General features: G+C 52.2%; 1 protein-coding gene across 1 annotated transcript in view; it reads left to right on the plus strand.

Annotated features, from left to right (window-relative positions):
* MYO9B (myosin IXB) overlaps nucleotides 1-20713 on the plus strand; it is a 71590-nt gene that overhangs the window by 10394 nt on the left and 40483 nt on the right. The window contains exon 2 of the mRNA XM_065873332.1: nucleotides 15965-16059. Coding sequence (XP_065729404.1) covers nucleotides 15965-16059 — 95 coding nt within the window. The remainder of the gene's footprint in view (nucleotides 1-15964; nucleotides 16060-20713) is intronic.

Below are 20713 nucleotides of genomic sequence, written 5' to 3' on the forward strand. Positions count from 1 at the left end.
GGAAAGGTTTGCCGACCCCTTGTACTTTGTGCACATGGAACGTGCTAGAACATTCCAGTTACTTTCTCTGTGCACACTTATGTCTCCTGCTCTGCTCTCCCTTCCCAAACAAGGAAACCAGGTTCCCACCTTCGTTCCAGATGGCTCCTGTCACCAGCTCAAATTTTCTGTGTTTGTCTGTGCCACATGTGTGTTCATATATTCATAAATATACATCTATCTATAGGGGAGTCTGAAAGCGGTCTTGAGGGGTCAGAAAAGAAGGACTTGGATATAGGTGTCCCAGAAGTTCATCTCATACGTTCACCTTTCAGCTCTCCCTCTCCTGCTCGAGCGCTCTGTGTTCCACAGGCAGCTGGGAGCACTTGTGCAGCCAGGGTGTGTGAGCTCTGGCTGGGGGTAGTGGGACCTGTGTGTGGGCCCCTCCCAATCTCGCATATCCAGGAGGGGCCCTCGAAGGGTTTCCAGCCGCACCCTGGGCCCTAAGACCACCTGCATCCTGCCTGCAGGGCAACACGGTCTGCCGGGGCACAGTAGGACGAGGACACCAAGCAAGACCCCAATGCCTCCTGGACCCACCCTCCCCACCCCAACCCCTGGACCCTCCCTCCACAAGCTGCCAGGAGAGGCAGCATGAACTCGCCGGGGCTGATGGGGCCAGGCCAGAGGTGCACACTCAGGGCCACAGCACCCCTGGAGGAAGCTACCGTCTGGGGTGCCAGATGTGTGCCCAGGAGGATGTGCTGGAGCTCACGGCAGAGGGATAATTCAGCCAGAGAGATGAACATTAGGGCAGGCTTCTCGTAGCCTGGGGTTGGGGTGGCTATGTTGCCAGCCCTGGTGCTTAGTACGTATTAGCAGGCATGGGTGTTCCCAGCTCACCACAAGGATGTTACAAGATGTGGAAAATGGTGGGAGCTGCTACAAGGCGCCACGTGGACCGGAAGGAGGGAACGGGGGCAGAGTGACAGATAGCCCAGAGACTGCACAGCTGAGAAGTAGGGCCACACCAGAGCAGGATGGAGGTACAGAAGGGTAAGAGGTTGTCTTTGGGGGTGTGGAGAGGATCGGGGTGCCCTACAGCCGTGAGTGCCTAGGCCTTTGATCAAGGGGACCCTGGAAGCGTTAGGGAGGGGACGGCCACCTGGAAGCCGTGGCCCACCAGCATTCTCTGCCCCTCCCATGCCCTGCAGACCCGCGAGGCTGCCTTTCTGGCCTGCTGCCTAAAAGGGCAGAGCCTGACGCATTGTAGTAATCTAAGCCTATTTTAGACCAAAGTGGAAGTTATATTTTTGGGAACATTGCATCTAAGAGAAAAGTGAAATTATGGGTGTATTTTAAGCAACCAGAAGGGCTTCCTTGGAATTTGCAAAAAGAGTTGATTAAAAGGCAAAGCATAGCTCCGGGCCCAGGACATCCCTGCCATGGCCACCGCCCTTTCAGAATATTCTGGGCACTTTGCTACACCAGGGCTGGGTGGTGGGTGGGGATGTCCGGCCATCATCTATCAGGTACATCTGCCTCGCTGTTTGGGGCAGGGATGCAGCCGGGCGTCGAGTGACCACAGGGCCTGGCAGCCTATTTGTTTCCTAGCGATTATCCAGGATGGAGTGGCTTCAGGGCCCTGTCCCCAGCATCACTGGGGAGTTTCCCTCTGGAAGTTTCCTTCTGTGTCATTCAGCCGCTGCTGGCCACAGCCAGTTCCTGAGGCCATGCCCAGCAAGACCTCAGTTACCTGAGGCCCAGAAGCGATCTGTCTTTTGGAAAGGCCAAGGGGTCAAGCCCAAGGCTCTCGGTCAATCACCCAGCCACTGACCAGCCCTGCGACCCCAGCTCATGGCTGTAGACCGGCTCCTCCTGGGTGGAGGGGGAAATGGCCACCCGCTGGCAATGGTCAGGTGCCCGGACCCAAAGCCTTCCATGATGTGAGCTATCAGGATACGCTAGATGGTATCCTCACCCCTTTAATAGAGAGTAAGTCACAGCAACCTGTGAGTATTTACACACTTCCACTTAGCCCTTCCTGAGGGGCCAGGGATCTCCAGGGCAGCCAATTTAAAAAAAAAATTTTTTTAATTGAAGTGTAGTTGATTTATAATGCTGTGCCAATCTCTGCTGTGCAGCAGGGTGACTCAGTTATACACATACAGACGTTCTTTTTTTTCATATTCTTTTCCATTATGGTTTATCACAGGATATTGAATATAGTTCCCTGTGCTCTACAGTAGGACCTTGTTGTTTATTCATCCTGTATATAATAGTTTACATCTGCTGATCCCAAACTCCCAGCCTTTCCCTCCCCCACCCCCCTCCCCCTTGGCAACCACAAGTCTGTTCTTTATGTCTGTGAGTCTGTTTCTGTTTTGTAGACAGGTTCATTTGTGCTATATTTTAGATTCCACATATAAGTGATGTCATATGGTATTTCTCTTTCTCTTTCTGACTTACTACACTTAGTATGATAATCTCTAGTTGCATCCGTGTTGCTGCAAATGGCATTATTTTCTTCTTTTTCATGGCTGAGTAGTATTCCCTTGTATATACATACTACATCTTCTTTATCCACTCATCTGTCAATGGACATTTAGGTTGTTTCCAGGTTTTGGCTATTGTGAATAGTGCTGCTATGGACGTAGGGGTGCGTGTATCTTTTTGAATTACGCTCGGTTCTTAGCCAGGGGTGATTCTGCCATCAAGGGACATTTGGAAACGTCTGGAGATGTTTTTTTGGTTGGCCAAGGATGCTGTTCCACATCCTACGGTGCACAGAACAGCCCCTCTGCAGAGGATGGTGCGTCCCCAAGTGCCAGTAGTCCTGAGGCTGAGAAACCCACTCTAGTTTAGGGGCCTTTAGGATGTACAGTTGAAAATCAGGCCTGGGGCTCTGGACAGAGTCTGCAGGGAGCTGCGTGGATCCAGGAGCCACTGCAGGGACAGAGCTGCTTATTGGAGGTGTGAATATTGGTGAGACTGTGGGGAGGGGGAGAGAGAAGATTACAAGGACCTGAAGCCCCAGAGGGAACTTCTCCAGTTCTGCCAAAGTGCCTGGACCAGTTCTTTCCCCTCAGCATGTGACTGTGTCCCTCCCCTTGGAATTTACCACCTCCAGGTCCTCTGGGCCAAGAGCCACCTCTGCCAGGAAGCCCGACTCAGCAGTGCATGTGCTGTGTGACCTACAGCAAGTTGACCTCTCTGCTCTGCCTGCTGATCTCTCCTGCCCCAGGGCCTTTACACATGCTGCACCCGCCTGTGTCATCATCTAAAGGCCACCCCGAAGCCTCCTGGGAGAGGCAGAGGAGAGCTCCAGAAGGTCACGAGGCCAGCAGAGTCCTAGCACAGAACCAGCACAGTGTGGCTCCCTGCCCCACGCCCTGAGGCTCTGAGGGGCCCTTTGGTGTTCAGGGCCCATTTGTTTCCTGCAGGAGCTAGTCTAGCTTAGCAGCCCCAGATTTCAGATATAACAGAGCAGGGAGTGAGTGCGCCCTGGGATGAGGCCCTGGCAATGCTGAGGTTGGGGGGACACCTCATGGGGATCCAGCCCTCATGTGCATGGGCAGCCTTCTGCACCCGTTCCAGAGCTGCCCCATAAAGAAGATGGGAGGTGCCAAGGAGAGGCCCCCCACAAGAGAAACGAAGGCTGGGGCAGGCCTGTGATGGAAGGTCGGAGGGAGGATCGCATCCACCTGAAAAACAGGTGACTGGAAGCACTTTACGCCAGAGCACTGGGGACATCAAAGGGCCTTTGGACCCAGTGATCCTCCTGGACTCAGGTCAGCACCAGCCGTGGCTTCCCCAGACCCAAGGAAGATGGAGTAACCCACCAAGGCAGGCCTGGCCATTGCTCCTACTGTCCCTTTTCAAAGAGTGGATACAATGGAGATCACTCAGCCATGAAGAAGAATGAAACACTGACACATGCTACAACGTGGATGAACCTCGAAAATGTTACACTGAGTGAAAGAAGCCAGACACAAAAGGCCACATATTTATGATCCCATCTACATGAAGTGTCCGGAACAGGCAAATCCAAGGAGACAGAAAGCAGATTAGTGGTTGCCAGGGGCTGGAGGAAGGGGGATGGGGAGTGGCTGCTCTCGGGGACAGCGTTTCCTTTTGGGGTGATGAAATGTTCTGGAAATTGATAGAGGCGACAGTTGCACGACATAGCGAACATGTCAAATGCCACTGAATCATACGTTAAAATGGTGAATTTTATGTTATATGAATTTTAGCACAATTCAAACAGAAATGCAGAGCGGGCTGTACATATCTGGAACGTTCCCCGTCAGGTCCCACGACATCCACCCCTCGGATTCCTTCCCCTCTATCTTGCAGTGGGCAGACAGGAGCCCAGCCATTCTAGAGCCGATCCTATCAGCTCTGGCCTCTGGGGTGGCCCCAGGGGTACCTGAGCTCCATCTCCCAGGGCCTCACCCCAGCCCCTGATCCAGCAGCAGGATATGGGACTGGCTTGAAGTCAGACCTGAGCCCCGTCCCTACGGAACAGGCCCTCTTAGGTGGAATTTCTCAAGCAAATGTGGGAGGTGCCTCCAGAATGTTTCATCCAGCCACTTGTCTTGAACATTACCAGTTCCATCCATGAATATTCGAAGTGGAACATTCATTATGCTAATTGGCAAAACCCTCCCCCAAGGTTGAGTGACAATAAAATTGGCCAGAGCGGGTTTGCAGTGGCTGCTCCCATGGAGTGTATCCTGGATCAAGCAGTTTAAGCTTAAGCCCTGACATGGTAGTTTATACCAGGGATCTGCAAACTGTTTCTGTAAAAGGCCACGTTAATTAGCATTTCCAGATTTTAGTGCCATGCAGTCTCTGTCACTACTTAGCTCACAGCTACTCACTCTGTATCGTAGAGCAAAAGCAATACGTAAACAAACGGGTAGGGTCGTTTGCCAGTAAAACTTTATTTGCAAAAACAGACAGTGGGAGAGAAGCATCAAATATACCCAGATTGAAGGACATCTTACAATATACTCAACCTGTCCTCCTTAGAACTGTCAAGATCTCAAAAAACGAGTCCGAGAAACCTGGCGTGGAGCCGTCAAGGAGATGTGAGGACCAAATGTAACGTGGGATCGTGGGACAGAAAAGGGACATTAGGCAGGGAAATGAGGACATCCGAATGAAATGCTAACTTAGTTTAATAATAATATATCAGTCAATATTTGTTCGTTGTGACAAATGTGCCACCATAATATTAACAGTAGGGGAAACTGAGTGTGGGGTACTTGGGAGTTCTCTGTAATATTCTTAGAAGTTTCTTGTAAATGTAAAACTGTGCTAAAATTTAAAAGTTATTAAAGAAAAGAAAGGTATCAAGCCAGATTTGGCCTGTGGGGCATAGTCTGTGGACCCCCCCCCCCCGCCAACACACACACACACACACACACACACACACACACACACACACACTTAGACAAAATCCCACCACATCCATGAGATGCAAATCTCAGGTGAGGTCCTGGCAAACTGAACTTTGACCCCACGCACCTCTGCCCTCTCCTACTTCTCCATTTCAGTCGGCTGAGCCATCACCACTGGTCTTTGGTGCTTTCCTCTATCGCCTGTATACTCGCTAATACCATATCCTGTTGTCTCTTCCTCTGAAATATTTCCTGCCACTGCCCGGGCTCCAGCTGGTGGCCCCGCTGGTGTGTACCGGTGACAGTGTCCAGCAGCCAGGGTGGTGTCCACGGTACTGGCTTCCCAGCTGAGCCTGCATCAAAGCACAACCTCTTGTCAGGACTGGGGCCAAGCCACTGAGCCCAGTTTCCTAGATAATCCCTTGCTTCTCGGGGCTATGAGGAATCACAGCTGAGAGGTGGCTCTGGGCAATGATTTTTCTTCCTGCGCCTGTTCCTTCATCATCACGGGGGCCTGATTTCTTCTCCCTCTCCCCTCCACCTTACAGTGCCTGGCTGAACAAGGCTACCGAGTGGCAGTCAGGATGTGAATTGGACCCATCTGGGGTTGGGGTACTGGTGGGGAGTGGCTGATCTCGGTGAAACCCTGGAATATGAAAGTTTCCCGTCTCTTGGGGCTAAGCGTGAGGAAAGCCATCTAATTAAACTAAGTACACTGAGCATGAAGCTGTTCGCTCTGTCCCACTGTAGACTATCAAGACCCCTACTCCAGGTGTTCAAGAAAGAGGGAGGGGTGTAAGTAGACATCCTCTTGCTTTATTTCTCCCTAGAGATACTTCATTCTCATAATAAACCCTAGGGCATTAGTTCTCACCCTTCCAGGAATCAGAATAGCCTCAGGCTCTGGTTTAGGAATTTTGACTCCTTAGCCTTTCCAGAAATTCTGCAAGTCTGGGTTGAGGCCCAAGTCTGTATCTTTTTTATGTTTTTGTTGTTGTTGTTGTTTCTGCGGTATGGGGGGCCTCTCACTGCTGCGGCCTCTCCCGTTGCGGAGCACAGGCTCCGGATGCGCAGGCTCAGTGGCCATGGCTCACGGGCCCAGGCGCTCCGCGGCCTGTGGGATCTTCCCAGACCGGAGCACGAACCCGCGTCCCCTGCATTGGCAGGCGGACTCTCAACCACTGCACCACCAGGGAAGCTCCCAAGTCTGTATCTTTAACAAATCCCCACAGCTCATACTTGGATTCTCAACCTTTTCTCTCTCTCACTGTAACCTACCAGAGCAGCAAGGTAGTGGTGACTCATGGTGGGGGGCGGGGGAATCTTGACAATTCTGACTCTCCTTCCCCACTGTTGTAATCAGGGGAGCCCCAGGATGACAGGTTTGCTCACCCCAGGTATGGAGGGTGGGCCCAAGGGGAGCCTGGGGCCCCAAGGGGCATCCCTCTCCCCAAGAGTTTGGAGAGAGGCTACAGCACCTGTAGGGAGGGTGGAGGGAGCTCTGGAGACCACAGACTGTCCCTCCAGCCCACCCCTGGAAGCTCAACTTTCCTCACGTATGCCAATGCTTAGTTTTGCTGCATGGAAAGTATCAGAAGTCCTTGCTGTTCTCGTCATCAGCACCATGCATGCAGTTTGGGATTTGTGCAGGGAAACAAACATCCTAAAATGAAACCTTCCATAATGAGCCGCCACTTACGGAACAAGCCCTCCACTCACACTCCCCACTTGGCTCAGCCTAAGTATGGCTCCTTCCAGTCCGCCAGGCCTAGTGGGTCCTCTCTCCCAGATGCATCCCACCACACAAATGCAAACCAAATCAGTTGCAAAGTGAGGTTGAAAAATCTTGCAAAAGGTGCGTGATTTCAGGAAGTCATCAAAAGTGACCTGGATAATTGCTCTGACTTATAGTTACTCAGCCACACTCACAAGCAGCAGATGGGGGAGAGAGCGAGTGATCGAAGCCTGAATTTCAGAAGGGGACGAGTCCATCGTGTTGCTAAATCTAAACAGGTTCATTCTGCCTAAACGGAGAGAATTTTCAGCTTGACTCACAAAGCAAAGTTCAACTCCATGCTTTATGAACAAGACACAACTAAACCAAAGTAGTTCAGGAAGCTAAAAGTAAAGGGACAGGCACATCTGTATCAGACAGGATAGAACACAGCTGCAATTGTGACGTGTAAAAGGTAGAGCTCAGGCCTCTGAACGTCGCATGATGAAGATTCATCATAATGCCAAAATCCTCAATGTACCCTCAAGGTATAATAGTTGTCAACATCTATGCATCATAAAACACAGCAGCTGCTTTTACAAAGCAGAAATTATAAAAAATACTGGGAGAAATAGTTACAAACACATAACATAAGGCTCGTTGAGTGGACAGCAAATAAACAGGGATGTAAGATGCCCAAACCACACATTTAGGCAGATCTTGTGGCCGTGTTGCAAACCCTTCACTCCAATATGAGAATAAGTCTTAAGTATTCGTGGAATGTTCACAAAACTCATCCCTGTATCAGGTCACAGAGGAAGCATCTAGAATTTCCAAAATGGGAAATATTAGTCAGTGCTCTTAACAATGCAATAAAACTAGAAATTAATTTTTTTAAAGCCCTTCCATATGGAAAAAAATTTTTTTAAAGAAAAACTAGCCTTCTGTTAAGTCTTGGATGAGGGGAAGTTAAAAACCAAAATTGTGGATTTTCTGGAAATCAGTGACCAAAACTGTGTATTATCAGAATCCATGAGATGTGTTTAAAGCAGTAATGAGAGGACAATTCATAGCCGTAAACACATTATATCCATAAATATGAGCAAATGAAAGTAAGTGAATTAATTTCCCAACTCTAAAACCTGAGAAAAAGAACCAAGTAAACCCCAAAGAGAATGACTTGGGTATCAAATGGATAAGATGAGCCCTCAGGGATCTTGATGAATCCCTCAAATATTTTTGGTACAGTAAGAACCAAGCAAGACCCTCCCCCATCAAAGCTTAATTTGTTCTTTATTCTTTCTGTGATCTACACGTGGTTTCATTTATAACCTAAACCAAAATTCAGTGAAGTATGAGATACAATAACTTGTTTCATACTGGATTTCTTTTTTCTTTTTTTTTCTAAGATTTGATCACCCCACCTCCCTGCCACTCACTCCACGACACAGTTTACCATGAAACTTCAGCCCCTGGTAGGAATCTGTCCGTTTCAAAGGGCCTTGTTCTGGCCCCAGGAGCCCTTGTTTTCAGCATTTCTGTCCATCTGTGGCTGATAGTCAGTGCCCTTCCGGATAAGAGTAACAGAGCCTGTTACAAACTGGGGGCACGGAGATGGGGTGAGTCTTATGTACTGTCAGCACTCAGCTCTCTCTACGTGCCTCCATCCGCCCGTCTGTCTGTCCATCCAGCCTGCCAGGTGTCCCAAGCCCCGTGGGCAACAGGAAGAGAACAGAACCCAGGCTAAGGCTGGATGTCAGCCAGGTCCTGGAAAGTTTCCACTTCCTCATCTGTGATTTGGGGAGCCATGAGGTTGGGGGTGATTCCTCCACTTCCTGCCCGGCATCCACAGGCCCACAGAGCCTGCAGCTATCACCTACGTGGGTTGGCAGGGGGTCGGGGGTCCCATCTTCCTCCCCACAGCCACCGCCTCTCACCACCATCATCGCCACCCGCTTCCCACCATCATCCTTGTCCTCACCCTCCCTGAATCCACCTCCCTCCATCTGTTCTCTGCACAGCATCTCTGTGGAAATCACATCAGCCGTGCTTCTCCCTTCCCCACCTCCCACCCCCTCCACTCCCAGCCCCCAGGGAGCTTTTCTGTCTCTCCACACAGCCCCTCTAAGCCTGTGACTCCACTGGCCCATTTTGTCCTCCATGCTTCCTGGTCCTGCTTCTCTGTGTCCCTACAGTGCTTTGGGGGGAGACCAGTCAGCCCAGGCAACACTCACACCCTGTCATGCTCACCTTGCATGTCTGAGTGTTGAAGTCTTCTCCCGGCCCCAGCACTGCCCTGGCCCCCTTTGGGAGAAGGGGACGTTTAACCGAGAGCCTCTAGAACAGTGGCTGGCACACCTACCCTGTAAAGGACCCAAGGGTCAGTATTGTCAGCTCTGCTGAACCAGTCTTCACCACCACGACTCAGCTCTGCCATAGTCCAAAAGCAGACACAGGCCGTTCGTAAACAGACATGGCTGTGCGCCAACAGAACTTTATTCATGGTGGCTGCACGTTGAATCTCATATCACTTTCATGTGTTGTGACATATTCTTTTGATTTTTTTTTTCAAGCGTTTAAAAATGTGACAACCATTCTTAGCTCACAGACCACACAGAAACAAGTGGCTGGCCGTAATTTGCTGACCCCGGTAGAGGTCAATGTCTAAGCCTGCCACCCACCCCGCATTCCCCCCATCCTGGGCATCACGTAGGTGTCCTCCCCATGGCCACGTCCATTCATGTACGGGTCGTCTGTGGCTGCTTCACGCTCCCACAGCAGAGTCGAGATGTTGCAGCAGAGCCCCAAATATTTATTAGCTGGCCCTTCATGGAACAAGTTGGCCCGCCCCTGGTTCACACAGATGGTCCCGTTTCGTCCTCAAACAACCTGAGAAGACAGGGGTTTACCCCTTCGTTTTACAGGAGAGGAACTTGAAACTCAAGAGCAGTGAACTAATTTGTCCGAATCCCCTGCCGATGCAGAGCTGTTCTCCTGGTCTTCTCACCAGGAAGTAGCCCTCCACCCACACACACCTGGGGGTTATTTTCCTGGCATTTCCACACAGGAGAGCCCCAGCCTGACTGGATGCCCCTGGGGATGTTTGCTCAGCAGACACAGCAGAGCAGATCTCCAGGGCGCCTCGGGCCATGGGACGCCTCCCAGCTCTCCTGCGGGTCCGGCAGTCGCCTGTGTCCCCAAATGGACACGATCTGGGCATGGGCTGAGCGCCGTTTCACGTAGAAAGGTACGCCTGGAACTTGGAGAGCACTTGGGAAAATAAAATAGCATGAGTTCCAGCGGTGGGGCTGCCGTGCCAGGGCTGGTTCCCAGTCACCCTCGGGTGTTGCCTTTCTGCACCCACACCCAGGGCTGGAACAAGAGGGCTCCTGCAGGCCAGTGAGCGGGAGACAGTCTCCCTTTCAGCCCCATTTTTAGGCTTCACAGTGGCCTAATATTTGCTAGTGTTCTCTTACCATTCACAGCCCCTCCTGGCAACAGTGGTCACTCCTCTCTGGCCTTGGCTGGACGCAAGAGATTCGGAAGTCCTGTATGGCATGGCTTGTGGTCCCGGGTTGGGGAACAGAGGCTCCACCCAGATGTGGCATCGCAGGGGGAGGGGCAGTGTCAAGGTCATGAGAGGCAGTGGGCAGCCTCCAGGGTGTCGGGAGGTGGTGACATCTGAGCCATGGCCAAGGTAGACGTGGAGGGGGCGTCCCTGTCGGAGCACCACCAGGGAGGGGGCTCTCTGAAGCTAGAACGGTGCCAGACACAACGGCAGCCAACCAATACATTGTTGTCAAGTGAATGAATGAAGCACCACACACTTGGGAAGGGAGGTCCCTGCGGCTAGATCAGAAAAACAGAAGGCCAGCCCCACAACCAAGACGAAACCACCTCAGCAAGTGAGGACGGCTGCAGGTGTATCTGAGGGCAAAGGAGTTATCCCAGTTCAGGCCACCTCCGCCTGGCTGGAAGGACCACCACCATGCAGGGTGAGGCTGAGGGACTTATCTCCAGGGAAACCCCTTCTCTGGGGTCAACTGTCAACACAGGAGATAGCAAGCACGTTTGCCTTGGTGAGCTCATTCAATGGGGCTTTTCAGTTTTGAAATCGGAAAGCAAAACACTGTTTGCCTAATGCAGTCCGTCTCAAGGCTTGTCCGGTTTTCATGTGGGATGCACAAGAGACCAGGTGTGAACTCAAGGCTCGGGAATCCACCTGCCGGGCTGCTGGGGCAGGCAGACACCCCGAAAAGTCTCAGGCCTGCTCACCTGGCTCCCAGCTCTGAGAACCAGCCTGGACCAGGGACTGAGCGGCTACGGGCATGGTGTGGGTTGGGGGTTGGGGCAGACTTCGGGGAGGTCAGTTGACCTCTCTGTGCCTCAGTTTCCTCATCGGAAATGAGGAAGGCAGGTCTGTCCCTTAGAGGAATTCGAGCAAAGGAAAGAGTCACAAGCCCGCAGCACTCCTGGCGTGGGGCTGGTGTACACCACAGGTCATTCTTTGATGTTATATCGCCGTTCTTCCTAAAATACTTACTGCGCATTCCAACAGAGAGAAGAGCCATCCTGTTTAGATAGAAAATGTGCCGTCTGGAAATTTCTGGCTATGTAGGCTGCTCAACCCTGGATATCTTTTTTTTTTCGGGGGGGGGGGTCTGTTGGGTCTTAGTTGCAGCGCACAGAATCTTTCGTTGTGGTGCACAGACAGTCTCTTCGCTTCATTGAGGTGCACGGGCTTCTCTCTCGTTCTGGCGCGCAGGCTTAGTTGCCCCGCGGCACGTGGGATCTTAGTTCCCCGACCAGGGATTGAACCGGTGTCGCCTGCATTGGAAGGGGGATTCTTAACCACTGGACCACCAGGGAAGTCCCCAACCCTGGATGTCTTTGATTTAAAAAAGCTTTTTCAGTCTCCCCAAAGGAGAACCTCAAAGACAGAGGCAGTTAGAAGACAGCCAGACATCCCCTGGCTCTTGACATCCTTGTCAGGGTGCGGGGGGGGCCACCTGGAGGGGGATCTGAGAAGGTCAGGGTACAGCTGCTTCGTTCATTTTACCTAGAAACCATGCTTGGGGGTGGGGTTGAATTAATGGGTCATCTCTTTATGGTTTTTTCCTTTCGTTAGGTAAACTTTTAGCATGGTTCTATCTTTTTTTTCCAAGTGTACAGCTTATGTGAGAAACATGTCTTTTATATTATAAAAGGGAAAAAAAGCATTTCAAAGAAAGTAGAGGCCTTTCTCGAATAGCGTTTTGCCAGAGCCGTGGATCGTCTGACGTGATGGGAAGACAGCGTGAGCGTGTGGCCACGCCTGCGCCAGTGCCAGATCATATCGCATCACTGCTGGCACCCAGGTCCCGCTTCATCCCTTCCATCCATCCCCAACCCCACATGATCCACTGGGCACACCAGCCACCCTTGTGCTTGGAGGCAGTGCACGGCCCCGGGAACAGCTACACAATAGCTCCCCTGGCTTCGGGTGCCAGGCCAGCGTTTCCTCCTCCTCTAAGGGACGTATAATAGCACCAACCGGATATTTTTAGATCAGCTTTGAAAAGTCACAGTGTGTTGAGACCGCATACCAGACGCATGAGGTCACTAGGCCCTGCGCTGGTAATCGCAGAACCAGAGAGATGGTGGGCCCTCACATCCCGAAGACATTCCCTCTTATCCCCAGGACGCCAGGCCTGGTTGTTTCCTTAGAAATCGCCACAGAGACTTGTCCCGAGTTCAGAAGGGACCACTATGGCTCTTCCGGATGCAAGTGTGCCTTTCTGGGCTGTCTCTGCGGAGGCCCTGAACACAGGCACTGCAGGGACTTAGGACTTGCCCCTGGAGGGAGCCCACTCGGTGTCGGGCACCCCTCTGCCATCTGTTTGAAGTTAGGACATGCAGGACTTGGCATGCTCGCTCGTGGGAGCTCATTTGACCACAAAGCAGGTCTGTCCTCAGCTCAGACACCACCCTGCAGGGTCTGGAAGGAAAGGAGGAGACAGATCTGCTGTCTGCTTTTCTCAGAGCTGTGGCTTTACCCCATGGGCTTTACCCCTTTAAAAGCTGAACTCAGAGGGAACAGGAGGTTAAACCTGGAAAGACAGTTTTCTTCGCCAGGGAGCCCATCAACGCCTGGAGTGCGTGTGGGGACCCTCATGACAGGAGGGAGCCCCAGACAACCCGACCCTGCAAACCCCTTTTACCTCCATCTGTACACAGCAGTGATTCTCAACTTGGGCAATTCAGCTCTCTCTGGGGATGTTCTGCGTTGTCCCAGATGCTACCTACCGGCATCTGGTGGGTGGAGACCAGGGATGCTGCTCAACACCCTACAGTGCACAGAACAACGGCCCCACCCCAGAGAAGGATCCCCCCCCGCCAAGTGTCAGCAGTGCTGAGGTCAGGAGAACAGGGCAGACCGTGGCCTGGCCCCCAGCAGCTGGCCTATAGCTCGGTCACACACATCAGGATGCTGTGAAGAAGAGGAGGGGGTGTGGTCTCTGTGGCTGCTGTCTGACTCCAGAAAGCACCTTCTCAAGCTCGGTTCTGCTCCACCAGGCCAGGTGGAGACCCCCCCTCAAAGGGCTCCCACAACCCCACCCTGAAGGTACCCCCTTTGCAGTCAGGGCCGGGTTGCCTCTCTGGGGCCACCTCCTCCTCTGTCACTCCCCTGCTTGGCAACTTGGCAGTTGGTTCAGGTTTTACAGCGAGACCCGTTTCTGGGGTCTGGAGCCCCAGGGGCAGCCGGGCAGGAAGTCACTCATCCTGTGACCTGATCAGCCAAGAGCGTGACAGGCGCATGGGCCCAACCGGGGGGCCTCAGCCCTGATCGCAAGCTCTGCTGAATGGAACCATTTTCCGAGGAAGAACCCCAGGCCTTCCAGCAGATGCTTTTTTATGGGGCTTCTGCCTTCAGGCGGTCGCACCAGAAGCTCTGATCAATGAGGGACCTGCATCCATCCCCCCTGCAGAATGAGGATTTCAAGAAAATCCCGGCTCCTCTAGGTGTCTCCCTGTTCCTGGCTCCCCTGAGAGCCTGGCCACCTCTCTGCACCCTGCCCTTGTCCCCCGCCCCCCACACACACATCCAGACCTTGGCAGTGGCCTTCCCACCTCCTTCCAGCTGCCGTCTTCCTCCCTCCAACCTCCTCTGCCCAGCTCAGCCTCCTCAAACGGGAACAGTGTGAGCCTGACACCTTTTTCGTTTCTGCCAAGCTTCCCTTTTCGCGTGTAACTTCGGGGTGTCACCCCCCGCCATGCCATCTCTGCCTCTTCCCTTCCTCTGCCCGGCCTCACCACCACCTCTTATACTGGCCTCTCACTCCCCCAAAACAGGGAACCCCTCTCCCCAGATACCTTTTCTGCCCTGAGTGCGCCCCAAGGCTCCACCACACCCTCTCCCTGGCTGTTCTCCCTGTCTGGGTACCATGTGGAAAGGGGGTACCCCAGGAACCTTCGTGGGGGACAGAGGGTGTTCCCTGTTGTAATCTGGGTGGTGGTCACGTGGGAGACCCCACGGGGACTTGACCAAGCCACAGGCTCTGAGCACTATGCAGCCTTTCCTCTATATACTGGGAATGAAGCCCTGATTCTTACCACAGTGTGGTTGAACCCCGAAAACATCAGGCTGAGGGAAAGAAGCCGGATGCAAAAGGTCACCTAGTGTATGCCCTCACTTAGGTGAAATGTCCAGAACGGGCAAATCCAGAGACGGAAAGCAGATTCGTGGTTACCGGGGGCTGAGGGAGGGAGTTGGGGAGTGACAGCTCATGGGGACGGGTCTCCTCTGGGGGTGACGGAAATGTTCCGGAACTAGATAGAGGGGATGGTTGCACAACACAGTGAATGTACTCAATGTCACTGAAGTGTTCACTTTTAAAAACTTAGTTTTATGTTATGCTAGTTTTACCCCAATTTTTTAAAAAAAAATTTGCAGTGAACCAGCTTGTCATCCCATGGAATTGCAGGACCCCTCCAGCCTGGGACCTGTCCCCACGTCAGCTCCCTCACACTGCAGGTGTCCAGCCTGGAGCCCATATCAACCCAGGGCCTAGCAAACTCCTTCTGGAAGTAAATATTCTGGATAATAAATATTTTTGGCTTTGCAGGCCAGATGGTCTCGGTCACAGCTACCCTGCCATCGCGGCAGAAAAGCAGTCGTGGACAACCAGTAAATGAACGGTCCTGACTGTGTGCCAACACACTTCATTTATGGATGCTGACGTGGGAATAGGATTTTTACATGGCAGGGAATATTACTCATCTTGGGGTTTTTTGGGTTTTGGGGGGTGTTTTTTTTGAAACCATTTACAAATGTAAAATGCACTCTTGGCTGACAGGCAATACAAAAACATGCAGTTGACTGGATTTGGCCCACAGGCCGGAGTTTGCTACGTGAACAGTTATTACTGAAAAAGAATTCTGACGATTGGCATTTCTAATGTCCAGGACTTAAAACTTGAACCCCTCCCACACCCCCAAACACAGAGATAAAGAGTAAGCCTGGGCTTCCCTGGTGGCGCAGTGGTTGAGAGTCCGCCTGCCGATGCAGGGGACACGGGTTCGTGCCCCGGTCTGGGAAGATCCCACATGCCGCGGAGCGGCTGGGCCCGTGAGCCATGGCCGCTGAGCCTGCGCGTCCGGAGCCTGTCCTCCGCAACGGGAGAGGCCACAACAGTGAGAGGCCCGCGTAACGCATAAAAAAAAAAAAGAGTAAGCCTGTGGGATGCGCTGGGGCTACCTACCTTTCTGTTCTCCAGGTCTCTCCTGGAGTCTCTGCGTGACTTCCAGGGAGCCCCCAGGCTCCAGGCCGAGGCCTGTAGAAACTTCATCCTCACAACCTGAAAACCTCCTTTTGTTTTCCTCCCAGGCTTTCGGGAATGCTAAAACGGCTCACAACAACAATTCCAGCCGATTTGGGAAATTTATCCAGGTCAACTACCTGGAGAGCGGCATCGTGAGAGGGTGAGTCTGTAGCCACCCAGGCTGTGCACTCAGCCCTCGGTCTGAGGTCCTGAGCTTCCCTGCGGCGGGGTGCCAGGACTGAGCCAGCAGAGAGCTGGGTGCTGAAATCGTGGGCCGGCAGGCATTTGTGAATCGTACAGGGAAGCAAGTGTGACTTTCAGTCGTTGATGTGAAAGTCTGAGCGGTGGGTCGAGGTGGGAGTGTGGGTGGGGGAGGGGCCGCACCTTCGTAACCAACCCTACCTTCCCCAGGGCAGCCCCGTGGGCCCAGGCACCCACGGAGTAAGCATAATGAGCTAGAGGTCCTAGCATGATAGAGTTTGCCAAGAACAGGCAAGGGCACGCCACAGGTGCCCTGGTCTTGATGTTTCTAATTCAGTGGGTCTAAGGATGCCACAGGGAGAGTTGATGTGGACTCTGGCATTTGCCAAACATGCCCCTTTAGCTAGAAGGAGATGTGATGCTGGGTAGCAAAGTGAGGCAGTTGTCCAGGAAAGTACTCAAAGGTGGTGGGTGGGTGAGAGGGAGGGTATGTAGATTGATGGGTGGATTCATGGGTGGGTGGGTGGATGGATGGATGGGTGGAAAAATGGATAGATTGATGGATGGATGGGTGGGTAGATTCATGGATGGATGGATGGATGGATGGGTAGATTCATGGATGGGTGGATGGATGAATAGATTCATGGATGGATGGATGGACTCACTGGTGGATGGGTAGATTCATGAGAGGCTGGTGGGTAGATTGATGGATTTGGATGGACACATGGATGAATAGGTGGATGAGTCCATAGGTGGTAACTGGATTGTGAAGTTGACTGCCTGGTGGAAGTTTAAACAGGTCTACATTTTGTGCCAGAAATGTGAGTTCCTTAGGTGAGGGCACAGTTAAATTCAGCTAAATGTGTAATGTTGAAATTGTGTTCCCCAAAAAAAAGAAAGAAATTGTGTCCATTTGCACTCTGTGCAATGGTTATACTAATGAAAATATCTGGCACCTTTATGCAATGAGTTAATGTTACAAGGAATTATCTATTTTGTCATAATGTCATTTCAGAATTGAATACTATAGGATTTATTTTTCTTTAAAAAAATTATATTCTGGGTAGTTTCAAGTAGTTAAAAAAATATAATTGTGGGGCTTCCCTGGTGGCGCAGTGGTTGAGAGTCCGCCTGCCGATGCAGGGGACACAGGTTCGTGCCCCAGTCCGGGAAGATCCCACATATCGCGGAGCAGCTGGGCCCGTGAGCCATGGCCGCTGAGCCTGTGCGTCCGGAGCCTGTGCTCTGCAATGGGAGAGGCCACAACAGTGAGAGGCCCGCGTACTACAAAAAAAAAAAAAAAAAAAAAAAAAAAAAAAAAAAAAATATAATTGTGATTTAATACTGCATAGGGTTTGGGATATTTTTCTAACAGGCAAAGGTCTTATGAGCCAATAAAACTATTTCACAGTGGGGAAAAAAAAAGGCTTTTCGGCACAGTCCATTGCCTGGTGGCTCGAAGGAACCCACCCCCTCCACATTCTGATGTGAGGGTCTGCAGTGGCAGTGGGATTTGCGAAGGCTCCAGGTGATGTTCTGAGCCTCAGGATAAGAAGCCTTAAATGTTAGACGTGGGGAGACCCGAGCAACAGGCCCCTGGAGGCCGTGAGAAGGCGCCGGTGTTTCAGGAAGGGAGACGTCCTCCAGGACTTCAAAGTATCCAGGTTCTTCTGTCCATCTAAACCTAACTGACGATCATTTCAGTTGGTGGTGCCTGTTCAAGACGAGGACAGAAATGTTATTTTCCCAAATCCTTCAGCCTCTGGCTTCTTTCCTTTTTCCCACTGCCCAGGCCCTGATGGGCAGTAGTGCAGGAGAGAGACCCTCAATAAACGCAGCATCTGCTCTGGCCCCTTAGCCCTCAGGGACACTTGGAAGTGGGCCTCAGACCCCCCATGGGCTGTCCAGTGGTCCCTTCCCGACTACTGCTGGGCCCAGCTTGGCATCTGCATGGGCGGAGCCACCCACCTGTCCCCACCTGCCCTGCAGGTTTCAGCCCTTTCTCCACAAAGACCCTCACTCATTTTACTTTATTTTATTCTATTCTAGTCTACTCTAATCTACTCTGTGCTGTGCTGCGTGGCTTGCTGGATCTTAGTTCCCTGACCAGGGATTGAACCCGGGCCCTGGCAGTGAAAGCGCTGAGTCCTGACCACTGGACCGCCAGGGAGTTCCCCCTCACTCCTTATTTTAAATCTGCTTTTCTCCCATGGGTCCATATTTTGCACAGTTGTATCTGCCACATTGCAGAGCCTCTGACCAGCAGAAAAAGCCCAGCGTATCTTACTGGGTAGAGGACACAGAAACAGTTTCTTTAGTTCCAGTGTCTCCTTGGGAGCAGAGACACCAAGAGGCTGCACATGTTCTCCTGGGTCCCAGGCTGGCTCTGCAGGCCAGCAGCCAGAGCCTTGGCTGCCAGTGGGCACCGCTCCCCGCCTTCTCCCAGATCGCTCCTTCCTGCGTTCTCAATTTCACGTCCTGTGGCTGCTGAAACAAAGTACCACAAACCGATTGGCTCAAAACAATAGTTTATTCTCTTACAGTTCTGGAGGTCAGAAGTCCAAGATCAAGGTGTGGGCAGGGCCACGCTCCCTCCAGAGACTCTAGGGGTGGATCCCTCCTGGCCTCTTCCAGCTTCTGGGGGCTCCAGGCATCCTTGGCTTGTGGCCGCATCACCCCAATCTCTGCCTCTGTCTTCACGTGGTCTTCTCCCCTGAGTCTCTCTGTGATCTTCTCTTCTGTCTTTTGGGACACTTGTCCTTGGATTTAGGGCCCATCTGGACCATGGAGGAAGATCTGATCTCCAGATCCTTCACTGAATTACACCTGCAAAGACCTTTTTTCACAGTCACAGTCACATGTTCCAGGTAGATATGTCTTCTGGGGCCACCATTCGATCCAGCACACCAGCAGGGCTGGCCCTCAGCTGAGTGGCCAGCCTGTCCCACCTCAGCTCCTGTCAGGCTCAGCTCCTGTGGCCCTGGGTGGCTGGATCTCATAGGCCAGCTTCAGAGTCCTATCTATGGCCTCAGATTCAGGAAAGGAAGTCCTGCCTCGGCCCTTGACTGTGGCCTGCCCACACTCCGAGGAGGGAGGTACACTTCCTGTCCAGGGAGCAGCTGCTGCCAGCTCACGAGGAGCAGGCCCAGACCCGGTTCTGCTTTTGGGCAGGTGACACTTCTCGATGCCACTTCCCGCTGCGGCCAAGGGTCAGGGGCAGTCCAAGTCTTCCCCCAGTTCCCCAATTTGCAAGGCCTCGTCTTCCTGTGGGCTCAAGGGCTCAGTGCCAGCGGGATCCCTGGCTCCCTCAAGACCCCCGTAGGGGCCTAGGCTCCCAGAATGATCAGCAAAGGGAAGAGGTGATGGCCAGTCAAATGACAGCTCGGTGCCCCTGAGAGGTCGCTGTCCTCCCCCATATGCCGACACAGTACAGGGAATCGGCTACAGACTGAGATGAAAATGTGAGTCTAGGAGCAGACGCAGCCTCCTCCCCCAGGAAAACAAACTGCTGAGAACTACAAGTTACTGGCCAGTGGAAGGAATGGAAGAAAATACGGGTTTGAAAGAAGAGACAGCACAGTCTGAGCCCTTGGAAACCCACCCATGCAGGTTGTATGTGTGCATGTGTCTGTGCAAGGCTGCAGACAGAAGACTGCCGTCCTGTGAGAGAGGCTGGCAGCATCCGGCAGGTCCTGGACCAGGGGCCCGACCCTGCCACCCCTCGGGCACCAGCTTCCTCTTCAGTGTAACAAGATGGGTTCAGATGAGGATGACCTGCAGACCTGTACAGCTCACACACGTGGTGATAGTGGATCCCATGAGAGGCAGGGCCACTGCCAGGCTCAGGTCCCTGCCAGGCCACCTCCCTACTGTGGGGTCCCAAGCAACGTGTGGCCTCTCCCAATTTTAGCACCTCATCCAGTCCATCGGTGGGAGCCACAGTGCCCATACCTGGGGACATTTAAATCCAGGTCATTGAATCCCTGCAAAACAGTGCCTAGAACCTCGTAGTAGATCTCCAAGGAATGTTTGATGTCTCTGTTAGCATTGAGGATGTGGCCGCAGACATGCCTTATTCCTGCCCCAGAGCCCACATAGCCTCATGGACCCAGGTCCTTCAGATGGCCATCAGCTGATAAACAGATAAGCAAAATGTGGTGTGTCTGTACATGCAGACTATTATTCAGCCATAAAAAAGAATGAAGTTCTGATACACGCTACAATGTGGCTGAATCTCAGAATCATTGGGTTGAGTGAAAGTAAGCAGATACAATATTCGGTTAACCCTTGAACAATGCAGGGGTTAGTCGAAAATCCAAAGATTCCTTAGAGTTGGTCCTCTGTTTCTGAGGTTCCTCCAAATCCATGGTTCCTGCGTATCTGGTTCCACATCCATGGATTGAACCAACCTCAGATCACGTAGGACTGTAGCATTTACTATGGAAAAAATCCACGTATAAGCGGACCCACAGTTCAAACCTGTGTTATTCAAGGGTCAGCTGTACTGTACATACTAAATGAGTCTATTTATTTATTTATTTATTTATTTTGGCTGTGCCGGTTCTTTGTTGCGCATGCGGGCTTCTCTAGTTGCAGTGCATGGGCTCAGTAGT

This window comes from Phocoena phocoena, chromosome 3, assembly GCF_963924675.1.
Source record: "Phocoena phocoena chromosome 3, mPhoPho1.1, whole genome shotgun sequence".
Taxonomy (NCBI): Eukaryota; Metazoa; Chordata; class Mammalia; order Artiodactyla; family Phocoenidae; genus Phocoena; species Phocoena phocoena.